At 39.4% G+C, this 17669-nt stretch overlaps 3 protein-coding genes across 3 annotated transcripts; 1 reads left to right on the top strand and 2 right to left on the bottom strand.

Moving 5' to 3' along the window:
• Window positions 1-705: 705 nt before the first annotated feature.
• Window positions 706-4924, bottom strand: ndufb8 (NADH:ubiquinone oxidoreductase subunit B8). The gene is made up of 5 exons (XM_080454365.1): window positions 4797-4924; window positions 4078-4204; window positions 2868-2967; window positions 1933-2088; window positions 706-868 (listed from the first exon to the last, which is right to left on the bottom strand). The coding sequence occupies exons 1-5, from the start codon at window positions 4888-4890 to the stop codon at window positions 773-775; spliced, it is 573 nt and encodes a 190-aa protein (XP_080310491.1). The 5' UTR covers window positions 4891-4924; the 3' UTR covers window positions 706-772.
• A 1238-nt stretch (window positions 4925-6162) lies between these two features.
• gpx9 (glutathione peroxidase 9) lies at window positions 6163-7630 on the bottom strand (the record flags this gene model as incomplete). The annotated part of the gene is made up of 5 exons (XM_080454970.1): window positions 6163-6220; window positions 6310-6440; window positions 6561-6691; window positions 7270-7363; window positions 7499-7630. 5 exons carry the CDS (start codon window positions 7628-7630, stop codon window positions 6163-6165), a joined length of 546 nt encoding a protein of 181 aa, XP_080311096.1.
• Window positions 7631-8884: 1254 nt separating this feature from the next.
• fbxl15 (F-box and leucine-rich repeat protein 15) lies at window positions 8885-15943 on the top strand. The gene is made up of 5 exons (XM_080454364.1): window positions 8885-9024; window positions 12067-12226; window positions 12850-13352; window positions 13924-14126; window positions 14258-15943. Exons 1-4 carry the CDS (start codon window positions 8996-8998, stop codon window positions 14111-14113), a joined length of 882 nt encoding a protein of 293 aa, XP_080310490.1. The 5' UTR covers window positions 8885-8995; the 3' UTR covers window positions 14114-14126; window positions 14258-15943.
• The last annotated feature ends 1726 nt before the right edge of the window (window positions 15944-17669 follow it).

Consider the following 17669-nt stretch of genomic DNA (forward strand, 5'->3'; position numbering starts at 1 on the left):
TGTTCTATGCCAGTGGTGGTTCTCAAACATTTTAATTTCAAGGACCCCCATGACTCTGAGAGTGTACTAATGGAATTTGGAAATGGATTTGTACACTCCAGAGTGACAGACCTGTAAGGAACCATTTTGGAACCCCCTCAAGGAACCCTGAAGGTCCATGGACCCCACTTTGAGAACCACTGTTCTATGCTTCAGTTCATGAGGACCACTGCACTGTATCTGTATGAATCTATGAATGAAATACCCTGAGTGAGACATCACAAAACTAAACTCATTCGGTATGCCCATTGACACCAACCTTGAAAACCACTGGCCTACACTACAGGGTCCAGCATAAAGTATAATAATAATTTATAACAAAATAAGCAATACTTGAAAACAATGTAGGCATTTAGCAGACACTCTTATCCCGAGCAACTTAACCCATTAAGACCTGAGGCCGATTCTACAAATGCCTTAGTTCTAAATCAGTAGTTTTCCCTTTCAAGATTTTTCAAAAATGTTCAGAAATAGCAGATGTACAAGCTCGCAGTGTGGCACGCTGTGAGCTTGTACATCTGCTATTTTTGAATAGCCAACGCTAGAGCCTAAATGTCACAAATGCTTTCCCGGTTTTAATGGGTTAAGTGCGAAATGGAAACACACACACACACACACACACACACACACACACACACAAATAGATATATCCAAAATAAATGAACATAACTTTTAACATAGTCTTTATTAGAGACAGAAATATATTTACACAAGTAGCGTGACAGTTTAGACATTATATTTCATAATTTTTGACTTCTTCCTCCGGCTGTTTGTCAGCGTCTCCCCCTCTCTCCAGATACAGGTTATTGTATGGGTACTGCTTCGGTCCCTAGAACAAAACAAAACATTGAATATTTGTATACATATAATTATGTTCCGCCGCTGGTTGCAAAACAAGTTTCCATGACAATGGATAATAAGGTACAGTTTGAATTTTATCTTAAACTTATGGAATTTACTTCACAGCATTAACACAGATTATTAGCTTGATAAAACAAGCTTGCAACTTTTACAATGTTACGACTGTCAGTTGCCTACATATTAATTTAGTCAGATACAGACTTTACAGACTGCAATGTAAAGGAAATAAAGAGCCAGCTTATCAGCAAATATCTATTCATCTGTTCTCCTGGGTCCTGCAGTCAAATCAGCCATGTTTCTCTCTGAATGAAATAACCTAGTACATTTTCAATACTGGATTTGGCTTTCAGCCCAAAGTGACACAAAAACACATGGTATTTGTATCTTCTATAACAGACCCAAGGCCTGTGGGATACATTTACACTATCCTACATGTACAGACATTTTCAGACCAGGGGCAAAAGTACAGACAATAATAATAATACAGCCAACTTATCTGTGTACTCAAAGTCGATTTAAAAAACAAAATATAAATTTATTGAAGCAAAGAAATGAATAAAAGAAATAGGGGCTACAAAAGAAGAATAAAAACAGTTAATTAAAAATAATAAAAGGTGAAAAGACTATGGGAAAAGGATTAGGTGGGGAGACCAAGTCTGAAGAGGTGTGTTTTGAGGGCAGTTTACAAAGGAGAGAGATGGATGAAAGATAGATGGTTTCATAAAATCTCAAAGAATTGCATCTCTCTTGTATCTCAAACTGCGGACCCGCTTTCACTTGTTATGCCTGATTTACGTATACTTTGTTGTGCGCACAGAAAATAGCAGATCTACAAGCTCACAACGTGTCACACTGTGACGCGTTGTGAGCTTGTAGATCTGCAATTTTTTGGTGTGTAACACTAGCGTGCAGCCAAGTATAACTCAGGCTTTAGTTACAATAACCTGTTCAATGTCCCGACACCTCGGGTGAAAAGCTGTAAATCGATCATGAACGAGACAACAAATAAACACTACGTTTTCCTGTACTTACAACAGCTTGGTATGCTGGGAATTGTTCCCCGAGGTAGAACATAAACAACATGAAGCCAATGAAGCCGCCCAGAGTTTTGACCATTGTGTGCCAAGGAACAGGGCTGGGAGAGGTGTCCACTCGGTTTCTGATGAACATGTCAAAATGCCAGTGCATCTACAAGAGGATGTGAAAAAAACAAAGCAACAATTGTTAAGAGGAAACTAAATATATTCAAACAGTGTTTATGGCCGAGTATAGTCTGTGCCCTCACAAGATTGCATTAAAAAAAATTACAATACATGACCCCATACAAAGGGGTGTGTGAGGTACCTTGGAATTATATAAAATACTATTTAGAAAGGTGCTGTAAGTGATATGTTTTGATTAAAGCATGAAATCACTTCTAACACTAATAGTATTAGTACTAAAGAGTTCAGTAACAGGGGTCTCCCCATCTCCCCAGCTCTTTAATAAACAGAAAATACATTTTCAAGTGGATGGCTTCAATGTTATAATAGTGTTCCAATTCAAAATATTTCAGCTGATTTTGTAATTTCATCACATCCAATTTCACTTTGCTCTCTCTCAGTCTCTCTCCTGATCGGATGAAAATGGGCTGAAATCCTGACCTGAAAGTCTATTTTCAGTTTATTTCAGACAAGGAGACCCCTGTTACTGCAGACACTCTCTATATAGCAATGATTACTATGGGAACATAGAGCGTTGTTAACCGGGGTCCGCCAGGGGTCTATACTTTTCCCGTCTACACCAAATCACTAAAATCACATCTATAGAAAGCCACCGAATGGCATTCAAGCTTTTTTTGTGTGCACTTTTTAAATGGAACACTTGTCACTCAGAAACTCTTAGTTGAACAATTTTTGGCTCGTTGAACACATATAAATATATAAAACAAAATTCCCTGCATTTCATACAGTATCTCATTAACTTACTGGCTCTCCCCAGTTCCTCCTCAGATCAGGATGGTCCCATGTATACCAGGGGTCTCTCTCGTGCTGAGATCTATCTGGGAGTTTTGGATAATCACCAAAGCTGCAAAAAAAAAGAAAAGAAAGTTAAGTCAGTAAACCGTCACACTCACTGCTCAGCAACATGATGAATGCACACCCAGGTTAGAGCCTGGATTCAATTCATTTCAAAGGAGCTTTATTGGCATAAGAAAAGATATGTTTAAATTGCCATAGCAAGTATCAAAATATAATAAAAACAGTTTAAGAAAATGGGGAAAGTAAAGTATTCAGTTGGAGGGGGTACAGCATTGTGTTAAACAGAGCTGTCACATTGCGTCGTTATATGTACAGGGTATAAAGCTTTTTGAAACAAATAGCAGCAATCTTTTGCAGTCACTTTGGGACAATTAGCAGCACATTTTCTCAAAACTATCTAAATAGTATACCCAAAAAAAGCCTCAGATTTAAAATGTGTTTAAAAGGTAGCACAAGCAGCTCTGTTTATATGTGCAGTAGGTCTAGAGGTCTAGATTCCTAAGGGCTCAATAATAGCCCCCTCTTGTTTTTGAAACTAAATAATAATATTTTTCTAAATTTAGAATAGAGTTGACTATATTAAATCGCTGATGGAAAATTACAAAGTCATAATAGCATTGTACATTGAATTAGACAGGTACATGAACACATTTATGCACCTGTCTGTAATGTAATGTACAAGGCTGTGTGTTTAAAACATTGTTAAACACATTCAAATGTAGTCACATTTTCACTAACCCTAACATTTTAGTGTGCAAAAGGCAAGCAAATCCTTAACAATAACTAATTCAATAAGGTAAATCCCAGATTGATAGCAGTGCAGATGATCAACCCCGATGCACATCCTTTCCTTCTGTCAGGAAACGTTGTTTCTTTTAGCGCACTGCAGTGGTTCTCAACCTTTTCAAGCCACGACCCCCCAAAATAATCATATTTGAACTGGGAACCCCCCACCCTGATTTTTCCCCTAGGTTTCATTTTTGTGGCATTAAAAAGGTCTTTAAAGTCCTAAAAATGTGCAGACACCCTGTACAGTGTACACTATATGTACACGTTAAGCAAATTATCTGGGGACCCCCCAAAATCACTTGGGGATCTCCCACAGGTTGAGAACCACTGATTCAGTGAACTATGGAGCAAGATGAATCTATCTCACCCCTCGCCGTTGTCAGGATGAGGCTCATAGTCCTCAACTCTCATGTTGTATTTCTTGGCTGCAGCAGCATGCTCTTCAGGTGTCTTGGGGTATGGGCCAGGAAGAATGTCCTTCGAAGGTCCCGAGGCTGACACGTGAATAATGAAACATGTGTGAATGGAAATAATAACTAATAATAAGCTATATCTCATCATAATAACTGACTAAATATACCTTTAAATTTAATCGACTGTATGCCAACTCTTGACATCGACACTGACAATGACATTTGACTCTAAACAAATGATCCATCTTTTTGTGCTTGCTTAGAGTATAATACCCTGATTTTGTGTTGTCTTGAGCTTTGGTCTGGTTGATATTTTGCATTTCTGTTTTTTGTTAAATGTTTTGTATTGTGTGTGTACAGTATATTGTACTGCTGTCTTTAGGACCCCCCTCCTCGAACACGAGATGCTGCATCTCAAGGGGTTATTCCTTATAAAGAATATCAACATAAATGTTATTTTATCAAGTCAAACAGATGGGAACATATACTCAATAAGTTAGTGGAACACAGTGATCATCATCATAGACGCTACGGTGGCCGCTGTGGGAGAATACGCTAGCGTTAGCTTGTCAAGGTTATAGCTACTCTGACACGAAAAAGCCTTGATGTCTGAAACTATGCTCAAACACACTGTTTCTATGGCTTCATTAAAAACATTAGAGAGTGTACTTGCCTGCTCTGCTTGCCGACAGCAGGGCTGGAACCCCAGCTCCTCTCCCTTTGGTGAGGGCTCGAACCCATCGCTGGAAGCCAACAACACCAGCCATGTTTACTGTCCCCGTCCCCGACTGTCTCTGCCAGAAATAAGACTACGCATGCGCAGGATGTGAGCTATGGGTCGCCAAAAGGGACATTTGACCTTTCATAAACTATTAGCGCATTAGTGCCACCCATAGAGTTAGGTGCCACCCCATTCATTTGTACGGTCTATGGGCATTGGTGCCACCACTGTGTCCACACACACGACTTAACTGTAACTAACATTGGTGTACTGTACTTACTGTGGTGGTGCAGGGATTCACTAACGTTTTCAGCAATGACCCAGGCCCAGTTTTGACACAAGCCAATGCAGTAGTTCAGTGGTTCTCAAACTTTTTCATGTCAAGGACCCCAAATTGAAGTGTTTGGCCGCGGAGCCCCATCTGAATAGATGTTGTACCAGGGGCCCCATAACAGATCATTTGAGTAAAAATTAATTTAAAAAGGGATTACTTACAATGTGTCATAATTTTCCAAGATATTTCAAAAATATTTCTCAAATAGCAGATCTACCCCTTCAAGGACCCTTGGGGGTCCTCCCCGGACCCCACTTTGAGAACCACTGCAGTAGTTAGTCATGATAAGTATCTGTGGACAATTAGGCCAATTTGTCAATTGTTTGACTGCTGTCAACAAAGAAAGGGATAAAGTAACTGAAAGTAACAGACAATCACAAAAGCATAGCAAAGCGTTTCCTAATGTCCTGAAAAACTTTCCATTTCATTGAAAGGCGTTATCAATGGGATGTACAGAGGTACTCAGAGTTGACAGGCCTTAACAGAAGAAAGGAATAAAGTCAATAAAATAAACCTGGTTGTAGGTTGTAGGGCCAGGTTGTAGGGCCGACACGTTGTGTACCTGATTCTGTGCAGACTTTATTCCTTTCTTCACTGTTACTCATTTTGTCTGGCACCAGCAACCATTGGATCATGTGCACATCATAGCTTGAATCATGTAAATGCATTGCCACTCTAATATTGATGTAGCCTACATGATTTGCTCACAATAAATAAAGAAGCCAAACAAAATAAACTCTTCACATTTTATTTCAGAATAACAGTCTCTCATTGAGAAGACACTAAAACTGTTTCCAGTGGCTGAAGGGAAGCTGGCCTCAGAGTGAATGCACTGAACCTCTGAGTCCTGTTCCACTTCTCATCAGATCCAACTCAGGTGCAAGTCTGCATTTACTGGGGGATCGTCACACTGCCACTGTCACTGACACTAAAGGACACTTTAAGACTCAAAGTTTAAGTGAAGAATCAATGGGACAACTGCATTTAGAGAAGTTCTGCAATATCTCTTTCCAATTTCTCACAGGGACAGTGAAGTTCATACCTGAAACAAAAAAAGAATTATGTAAGGGCTGTAGTTTTATAATTCAAAATTCAGAAGAAACACTGGAGAACATCTAGTGCATGACTAACCGTCTATAGGGCACACCATCTGCTGTAATCAAGAACTTTTCAAAGTTCCACCGAATGTCATTGACTTTGATGGGTGACCAAAAGAATCTCTTTGTATCTCCAATAACAGGGTTCACAAATGGCAAAGCTTCCTGATGGAGAATAGAAATAACAGTATCTTGGTAACATTATATTAGATTGTACTTTTACAAAAGAATATGATATTCACCAATAAGGAAAAATAAAGCTAAGTTGGATGCAAAATACACTACCTTGAGATAGGCGAAAAGTGGTTCTTCATTTAATCCGTTCACTTCGACCTTGCCAAAGACAGGGAACTTTGGTTCGAATCCTCCGCCAGGTCTCACATGCTTCAGAACATTGAGAGTTTCATGATTTACCTCTAAAGGAGAAGAGATAGAGTTAATTTACAGCTTTTGATTGTTTGATTTTTGTGGCTACAATAAAACATGGAAAAAGAGCTGTGGACATACACCGACTATTTAATAAAGCTTTGTTTAGGAAATATTTTCCAACATAAAAAAGAAGTGAAGAGAAATAAAGCCACATAGATTAAAGTTGCCTTACACCTCTACAACCAATCCAATTTGCCCTGGAGTCCAACTTGGCCTCACACATGAAATTAGACCTGAAGTGTCGTGTTGATGGGCTATCCAGTTAACTAAACCCTAGTTGACCGGGGACCCCCAGGGTTGTATAATACTACTATAGGTCCACTAGTATTTCACTCTACATCAAACCTCTTTACTGAAAATAGCCGATATATAAGCTCAAAAGGCCTTGTGTTGCGATGCGTTGTGAGCTTGTAGATCTGCTATTTTCGCAGAATGTCCTCAGAGGACTCAAGTGGTTAAACCATTAGAGAACTAGGTATGATGGTACCGTAACAGATAATAATAATAATTTTAATTAAATCATTTCCGTATAATCCTCGAAGTCTGTCATTAGGTGCATTCGTACCAGGTGCCTGAAGACCAAACTGGTTACAGGAGAATCCTAGCACGGTAAAGTTGAGGTCACCATACATTTCCATGAGTGCATTCATTCTGTGGTACTGAGAAAAGAAAAAGTGAATAATAACACAATACTTCAGACATCTTTACAAAAGAGACGCAATTAGCTGAATGTTTTATCAATTCTGATGATGTGATGTGACTGTGAGTCATCAGTGGTCTTCCAAAAATATTACCTCCTCAATTGTTGATCCTCAAAAGGTGGCAAGGTTCAGAATCAGAAGCACCTTGCCCCTGTAGTTACTTAATGGAACAGATTGTCCATCCAGCTCCTCGGCACAGAAATCATAGATTGATTTATCCGCCATACTTGTTCTTGAGCTTGAAATACAGCGTGTAGTCTGTCAAAAGTGGGTATTCACAATGCCATCCTGTTGGCTCACTGCATTCAGTGAAACATAACTCTGCAGTCAGCAGCTGTTCAGCATGACTGATTCCATTGTTCCGTATACCTAGAGGTGAATTGACAGCATGGTCATTTGTTCAACATGCATCGGCCTGCAGAACCTACTCATTTCCTGGCATGCTTTTACATAATATTCATTCAACTGACAACTACTAACATCAACTTGGTACCCAAGGCTACAGAGAATCAGGGCATTTAAATTCAGAATAGTAGCCTACTTTGATAGAATGCACTTCATAGGCTTTTATGACCAGCTTTAAACCAAAGATGATGTTATTAATGTCAAATTCTTAGTGATGGTGGATGCGATGCATTTCCCAAAATGTACATTCCATAATCTAAATCTAAATTTTATTTATTTATTATTTTAAAGTATGAAATGAGGGCACATAGGAAAAGTTTAAACAATAATTGAATGATTGCACAACACTTTGTATTCAAAGTTGCGTTTGAAAGGTTGTCTCTGAGAGCAGTTCTAACAAACGACCACTGATACTAGCCTATAATAAACTAATTATAGATCAGTGGAATCAGTGCAATGAACAGTGATGGAAGAAGTACTCACATGTTTTACTTAAGTAAAAGTATCAATAGGCTACTGCAATATAGATAGCCTAAACTCTGTATACTTAAAGATAAAGTAAAAGTACTAATTGTGCAGAATGTCCCATTTCACAAGTTAAAAATGTATACAAAAATATTTTGAAAATAGCAGATCTACAAGCTCACAATGCATCACACCACGACATGAGCTTGTAGATCTGCTATTTTCAAATGGCCGAATATATATTGCTGCTGAAGTGGTTAGTGTATTTTTGTAATAATAATCTAGCCTTGGATCAAGACACATATCATAGAGTCTGACTTTTACTTTCGTATCTATGATAGATGTCAAAATCGATAAAATACATCTGATAGTCTTGATCCAAGGGCGAATAATAAAAATATAACAAATATAATAATAAAAACAAGTAACAATAAAGTTTTCCTATAAATATTTTCCTCTGAGGTGTAGTGGAGTAGAAGTAAAAGTATTGACAATTCAAAATTCTCCAGTATTCTTAAGTACTGTACTTAAGTACATGTACTTAGTTACTTTCCACCACTGGGAATGAACCAATGAACCAAGGAATGAACCCGGAAGTGTGTAAACAAGTCTACAGCTAACGGTAGCAAATTTCCCTGAGGCTCCATCACTCCATTGTCTTCTGTACTATATGAAGAGTAACAGTTTATCTTTAACATATTATACGATTGCTGAGTCATAATGGAAGACGAAGAAGCCGGGGTGTTAAAGTAGGTGCATTATAACGCATGCTGACGATTTCTTTATAATCACAAAACCAGCTACGTTACGTAGCTAGCAGGCTAATGTTAGCTTACGACAACAGATACTGGATAGGTGGGCACTTGGGGACATCTGGGCACCTCCATGTAAAATTGGCTATTTTGTCCAAAATGTTAAAAAATAAAATATTTGAAAAATGGTCCTAAGTAATGTAAAGTATACATGATGTGAACATGCACAGTACATCATTATCAGACTTAATTTTATCCTTCAGCTTTTTGTTTATGCTCCAAAATGAGTGGATATACAGGTTTTGTAGCAATTGTAGAAATATTAGACCTTAATTGTCGAATGTTTAAGCATGTTCTAATCATGTATACTTTACATTACTTAGCCATTTTTCTAATATTATATTGTTTCACATTTTGGACAAAATAGCCAATTTTACACCGAGGTGCCCAGATGTCCCTACAGTGCCCACCTATCCTGTTACCACGACTACGAGCAGCAATCAGCTGATAACAACGCTAGAATTGGCAGTGGCAGCAGTGGTGGAAAAAAAGTATTCACATTTTATACTTAAGTAAAACTATCAATAATGCAATGTAGAAACACTCTGTGACAAGTAGAAGTCCGGGTAACCAAAATTTACTTGAGTAAAAGTACAAGGTAATTAAAGTACCAAAAGTAGAAAATACTCATTATGCAGAATGTCCCATTTCACAAGTTTAAAATGTATAAAACATCTTTTGAAAATAGCAGATCTCTGTGAGCTTGTAGATTGGCTATTTTCAAATGGCCGAAATGTATATACAGTAGTGTTGAAATGGTTAATGTGTCTTTTGTAATAATATTCAAAATCTACAAAAGTAGAGTAGAAGTAAAAGTACTGAAAATTGGAAATACTCCAGTAAAGTAAAAAATACCTAAAAAATTTACTTAAAGGAGCATTTCACCCCTGGAAGAACTTACAGTCACTCAATGTTAATAATATTTGTAGTAGATAACAGTAGCAAAATTTGAAATTTGCACCCTATGGCCAGAAAAATATAGAAGTCTGTGTGTTTGACTGGGGGTTGACTGGACTGCTGCATTACTACAACAATGACCATAATAGTTTGGGGCACTGCCCTTCCTTGTGGGGAGGGGAGGCTGCATGGGGGTGTGGTCCACATTGTAGTCAGGAAATAAGGTGAGATAAAGAGACTATGAGTCAAATGACTCTAAAGCCAGATTCCAAACCCGAAAATCTCGGCCACTCGCTCACTCCCACTCGGTCACTCCGACTCCAAACCGGATGTGCTAAATTCCAATTACTTAGTTGCTTCTTGGAGGAGGCGAGTGGAGTCGAGTGGAGGAGCCGAGTCGGCTCTCTACTTCCGCATTTAGCGAGTGTACATCAAGTGTAGGCTCGACCACTCTCAACAGCTCCTCCGCGGCAGACTTCCGCATCACGTGTAGACGTTTTTTTTGTTTTTTCCCTTCTCCCGTGACGTATTCATGGTCCTCCTCCACATGTGGCCACACAAACAACGCTTGAAACCCGAAACCATGCCCCGAAAACACCGGCTGCCCCCCCCTCGCCCCCGCCGATCACTCGTTGCCCATCTCACACACACACACACACACACACACACACACACACACACACACACACACACACACACACACACCCACACACAGTGTAAATTAACTGAAAAGACGCAACAAGCCACTGGCTTTATTGCTTTGTATGATATAAAGTATAATACAATTATATACATTGTAATATATTGTGCACACTTATACTGTCTCAAAAGCTGATAGTTCATTTCTCTCCGTGCATGCCTCATCTCAATGCAGTGCATGGACTACTATAAATTACTGTGACAAAGATTATGTTTAAAATAATGTATTGTATTTATATATAGACTGAATATAGGGTGACTATATTCTGAATTCCCCAAAAAGAGGACACTTTACGCTATTTAACTATAGCCGTACTCATTCAATTCTGAACCGATTCTTACATTTTAAAATTCTGTATTTGCTGTGAAGGGTCTTCTTTCATGTCTATCAGTCATGATTTATTTCGCTATCAAACAATATCAAGCAAAATCACAAAATCGTCTGAGTTTTTTTTCTTTTTTCTTCGTCCCAGAAGTGGGGAGGATATCACCCAAACTCTCAAACCCCCGGACATTTGAAGGATTTTATAAACCCCCCCCCAGACAGCCCCCCAAAAGAATATATGTCCGGGTAAAAGAGGACGTATGGCCACCCTGCATGAATGATGTAATTCAGAGTCAGACATACTCTGTAATATACGGTGGCTGTTATAAGCAGCAGTGCCGTGCGGGACTGCTGCGGGGGGTGGGGGGGTCTGGGGACTGTACGAGCAAAAAGAGGGACGGGTCAGGATTTAATTCATAAATGTTTAATCATCCTGGCGCTTCGTTCACTATTTCAGGAATAAATGGCTTTGCACAAAATGTTAACTATAAAGATAACAATGTGGCCATCCACATTGATGAATTGTCTATTCTTATATTATGTATTATTCTATACCTGCATATTATTCTATGCATGTATATTTTCATCCACGGCTCTGGTCCAGCTGTTTGAGACGTCATAAGTGATCGCGGAATTTTCTGTCGCTTTGAAATGACGGACCCAGTGCAGTCCGATCCTTTGACGGCAACCACTCGACCACTCGTCCTCACAAATAATCCTCGGCTCCTCGCAGGGGCGGGGCTTAGGCGCGAGTGGAGGAAGCGAGGAGAGTGAGCGAGTGACCGAACTTTGGGGAATGGAATCTGGCTATAGTCTCTGAGGATATGGATACAAATCTAAAAATACAGATAAAACACAAAAAACACACTAGGATCATGTTTATGGGTCCTAGACCTAGATAAAAATAGGGGTTTGATGCAAAATCGGCGAAATGTCCCTTAAAGTACAGTACTTGAGTAAATGTACTTATAGTTACTTTTTACACCACTGGGTAGCAGCTGGTGATGTTGCTGATGCTGAATAAACTGACTGCATTTTTCACCCCTCTTTTTTTTCAGTTGTCATCTTTTGGATCTGCCCTGGGAGGATGTATTAGTTCCACATATTCTATGTCATTTGCCACTGCGAGAGCTAGTCAGGCTCCAGAGAGTAAGCAAGCATTTCCATGCCCTCATCCAGGTGTACATGGCCAACTGTCGGACCTTTGATCTATCACAGGTAGGTGGTGTTGATGATGATGATGATGATGAGGGATGGAGAAAATATTCTAGTGCAGGAGTTTATTGTATAAAATTGTGTTTCATATTAAACCTTTTCATAGATTTCATTGTTTTACAGCACTGTAGTCGGTGTACGTTGGATTCATGTTAATGTGTATTTTTCAGACGTTTAACCACTTAAACCGGGGGTCTTCAATGTTTTTCAAGCCAAGGACCCCCTAGCTGAGAGAGAGATGAAGCAGGGACCCCCTCTATATTGTTATAAAATTGGGTTTCAGATTAAACTTTTTTTTTTACTTGGTCTGCTCTTTTTTCCCTCTACACACCTATACTCTTTGCCAAAAATAGCCGATCTACAAGCTCACAACGCCCGCTGTGAGCTTGCAGATCTGCTATTTTTGGCTAAAGTTCTCCTCAGAATTTGGATGCTAGGGTTCAAGTGGTTAGTGTAAAAAAAAGAAATCCTATCACACAAAGATTTGGCGGCCCCCCTGTAGTAACTCTGAGGACCCCCAAGGGGTTCGGACCCCCTGTCGAAGACCCCTGTTCTCAAACATTGATAGCATGGTTAGTTTGGTTATTTATTGAAAACGCTCTCCCCCTCTTTAATTACATTTATAGATTGGGTCCTGCATTCCCAAGGAGGCGTTTTCCTCTATGCTGAAGGACAACAAAGTTCTCCAAAACCTGTCACTTCACAACTGCTCAGATTGGGTGACGGACAAGGAGCTGCTGCCAGTGATTGGCCAGAACCAGCACCTGCTGAGAGTGGACATGAAGGGATGCGTTAGACTCGCCCGCCACTCCCTGGTGGCGGTGTCCTTGAGCTGCGCGCACCTCCAGCACCTGGGCCTGGCGCACTGCGAGTGGGTGGACAGCCTGTCGCTGCGCAGCCTGGCCGACCACTGCGGGGGGCTGCAGTCTATCGACCTCACCGCCTGCCGCCAGCTGAAGGACGAGGCCATCTGCTACCTGGCCAAGAAGTGTCTCAAGTTGAGGTCTCTGTCTGTGGCAGTCAATGCCAATGTCACTGACGAGTCTGTGGAGGAGGTGGCCAAGAACTGCAGGGGCCTGGAGCAGCTGGACCTGACGGGTTGCCTGCGGGTTAGGAACCAGTCCATCAGGTACCACTTTGTTGATGTTATTACATGATAGGACGGTAGATTTATTCTGTGGTCCAGAGAGCCATCCACTGCAGAGAAGCCTGAGTGATACTTGGTCGCATGCAGGTGTTGTGCACCGAAAATAGTCAATCTACAAGTGAGCTTGTTGTAGGTCAGCTATTTTCGGTGCGCGACTTAATTAATAAAGAATAAATCAGTAGAACCAAACTTTGTGCCACCCTTGCAATATAATGTAGTTCACAAATTACTGATCACTGAACAAAGTGTTCCTTTGGCAAAACTTGCACCCAGTGTGGGGTAAATTGATCATGCAAAACAAAAAAATCTTCATAGAATAAGATAGTAGATCTACAATCTCGCAACGTGTCACACTGCGACACGTTGTGAGCTTGTATAACTGCTATGTCACGCAACTACGGTAAGTACTGTGTAAATGAGGCTGAAGACGCATTTTGTGCCACCGTTGCTGCACCCTTCGGCATCAGCCGCCCCAACCACATCTGTGATGGTTTTTCTTTGCAGACCCTGACCTGCCTACAGTATATCAATCCTCTGCATGCTGTATTTACAGGACCGTCGCTGAGTACTGCCCAAAGCTGCAGTCCCTGAAGGTGAATCACTGCCACAATGTGACCGAGTCGAGTCTAGATCCCCTACGGAAACGGAACGTAGAGATTGATGTCGAGCCACCTTTGCAGAGGGCGTTGGTGCTTCTACAGGACGTGGTGGGGTTCGCCCCCTTTATTAATCTCCAGATCTAACAACCGAAAACAGGTAGCTCACAGACACATTAGCAGATGTTGACACTCTCAGTGCTGACATGCAAAGATCAGAACTCTTGATTAAGTGTATTGGAAGTAGTACTGTGAGTATTTATTAATCAATATTTCCTTCCTTGTTTGCAGATTTTGCCTTCAAAAAGCAAATGGACTGGTTCAACGGTATCTCATATATATATATATAAAACAATGCAAAAGCAAGCTGATGTGTACAGTGTGTAGGAAATAAACTACCATATTTATTGCTGTTGTCAGTGGTTTTCAAACATTTTCATGTCAAGGACCCCCAAATTAAAATGTATTTGGCCACGGTCCGCCATCTGAAAAGATTTGGCACCAGGGACCCCATAAGAGAAGATTTGTGTTGTTAAAAGAAAAAAGAAAAAAAGAAATTAAAAATATGATTTAATTATTATTTCTTTTTCAATTTCCCCACAATTTTCCAAAATAGCTGAAGTATAAAATAGGGTAAAGTTGTTAAACTGATTTTGATGCTATATTCATTGATTTCTCTCAAGGACCCTTGGGGGTCCCCGGACCCCACTTTGAGAACCACTGGTATATTAACCACAGATATATGAAGTTATAAAAAATTGAAGAATTTGTACTTGTACTTAGGAATAAGTCCAATGTCCTAGATCAAGGTTTCCCAAACTTTTCAGGCCACGACCCCTCAAATCATATTTGAAATGGGGACCCCCCACCCTGAAAAGCACTTGGAATTGTAGCCATTACATTTAGTTTGACTCGGTTCCACGGATAAATATTGTGAATATTGTGCACTGCGAGGCATTGTGAGCTTGTAGATCGGCTATTTTCACAATGTTTGCCTCTTTCTTACGTAATATTTGACAATTTGGCCAATTTGGTACTAAAAAGGTCTTAAAAGTCATTAAATGTGTAACTTTAGAAATGTGCTGTCTACCCTGTATACACTTATACTGTATGTTGGTTTGTTTACTTTTGAGTGAGAAAACAATGTTGCACATTAAGCTAATCATCTGGGGACCACCCAAAATAATTTGGGAACCACTGTCCTACTTATATTATAGCCTTTTTTTTTTTTAATACGTCAATCATTGTCGTCACCTTTGGCTTTGAAGAATAGCAAATCTAACCAAAATACAATGTTATTTTACTTTTAAACAAAGTTATGTTTTGCTTTGTGTATATTGCAAAGCTGTTTTTAATGTAAGAAACCATTAAGTTTGTTTCATTCAGAAACATTTTAAAATGTTTGAGTTTAATTAAACATTTTATTTTGCATGCATGCGCTAGCTTAAGTCATTGTTATTAATAACCGTAATATAATTCTGTTTTGTTTTATGATTTTATCTTTTGATCGTAACTCATGTCACATATTTGGCAATACTGTTTAACATTACTTAATGGTGTCGGAGATATGAAAATTACAGGTTGTGGTAAGTGGCCTTCAATGTCAGAATATCAATCCCATGAATTTACATAATTTATTTACATGCAGTCAGTGATATTGTTGTAAAACATGAACAGACATTTTGAACTTGTTTAAAACATGAATATATTGCACTGTAATTCACTGCTTTTTATAACACCTTGCTGTCTGTCTGTCTGTATGTATAAATATATGCATTAGAATACTAGCCTGAAATGTCGGGCCTATGATGTCCTGTTCTTCCAGCAGTGGTGGTAAAAGTAGTGTACTCACATTTCTTACTTGAGTAAAAGTATCAATACCACAGTACAGTGTGGAAATACTCTGTTACAAGTTAAAATCTTTTTTTTACTTGAGTAAAAGTACAGAATTATTGACATAAAAAAATGTACTTAAAGTACCAAAAGTAAAAGTACTCATTATGCAGAATGTCCCATTTCACAAGTTTTCTAATCTTTTCGGAAATAGCTGATTTACAAGCTCACGATGCATCGCATCGTGATGCGTGAGCTTGTAGATCTGCTATTTTCAAATGACCAAAGTATATATAGGGCTGAAGTGATTCATTTATGTTTTGTAATATTCAAAACCTACGAAGTAACTAGTGACTAAAGTTTTCTAATAATTGTAGTGGAGTAAAAAGTACAATATTTGCCTGAATGAAAAGGCAAATATACTCCATTAAAGTAAAAATACCTCAAAAGTGTACTTAGTACAGTATTTGAGTACATGTATTTAGTTACTTTACACCACTGTCTCCCAGTGTGGCGAATCAGCCTGGTTGGAATTAACTTCTGATGTGGACGTTTGGCTGAAGCCACTCAGGCTAAAAGCCAGAGGGAAATAACTAAAGGGAGATGCAAATCACCTGCTTTAATTAAAGGCGAATGCTTTCGGCGAATGAGCCTGTTAAGAAGAAAAGAACCGGACTTAAAGGTGAAAAAACGAAATAAATTAAATGTAGTTAAAGTTTCCTGGACCGCCCAAAATATCATTTCCCCTCAGCTGAATGGGCGCCAACAGGAGAACAGGTAAACAAACGCTACACAGAAGCCTTTAACCTGGAAGAAACATATGTTAACTGTTTATCGTTTGAATAATTAAATGATATATACATTGTTGAGGCTTCCTTTCCGCACTCTGAACTAGGAAACGGATTTAGACGGAGTAACCATTTGGTTACTGTTTTCATGACGTTAATTGAACAGCAGGTGGCGTCCACGTGTCAGGATAACGAGCGTTAAACGATACTTTTAAACTTCAAATGTTGTCTTTCAGGTCCATTGTACTGACTTATTAACACTTTATACGATTTAAAACTAAGGACATGATATCTGTACTACTACTAGACTTCCAAAACATTTAAAACAAAATGTAAAAGAAGAATAAGATGTAGGTGTTCAACAATGAAATAACAAACCAGAGCTTAGTCATGCTCGACTTTGTATTTAGAATAGTGCTTCTCAAAGTGGGGTCCAGGGCCTCCAGGGACCCCCAGGGGGTCCCCAGCTAAATGACTGATAGTAGGAAATGGGAACCAAATGGACCCTTATGGGGCTGAGAGTGTACACAGAGTTATTGTCAATGGTCTAATGTAGCTGTAGTATACAACCCTCGTAGACGTATTTATGATTCTGACGTTTTCAATCTACAACGTCAGAATCATAAATACGTCTACGAGGGTTGTATACTACAGCTAGGTCTAATGCAGGGGTTCTCAAAGTGGGGACCTCCACGGGTCTTTTGAGTGCATGGGTTCCACTTCCAGGTGGTCTCAAGCTAAATTAGTTAAAACATATCAAGGGTTTTTAATACCACAAATTGTATGGGGGGGTTCTTTGCACAAAATATTTTCAGATGGGGGGGGGGGGGGTCCGTGGCCAAATATACATGAATTTAGGGGTCCTTGACATGAGCAAGTTTGAGAATGATTTAGAAAATACTTGTTATAGTCGGAGGACCTGCTGTCACCTTTTGGCAGTGTTATATGAATGGTCACTGTGTGTTTTCCACATTTTGGTGGGTTAAGTTATGATTTATCCATGCTATCTGTGTTGACCAGAACCACCTGCTGAAGGTGCACTCTAATCACTGGTTCTCAATCTTTTTCATGTTAAGGACCCC

This window comes from Gymnoscopelus braueri, assembly GCF_963280865.1.
Source record: "Gymnoscopelus braueri genome assembly, chromosome: 17".
NCBI lineage: Eukaryota > Metazoa > Chordata > Actinopteri > Myctophiformes > Myctophidae > Gymnoscopelus > Gymnoscopelus braueri.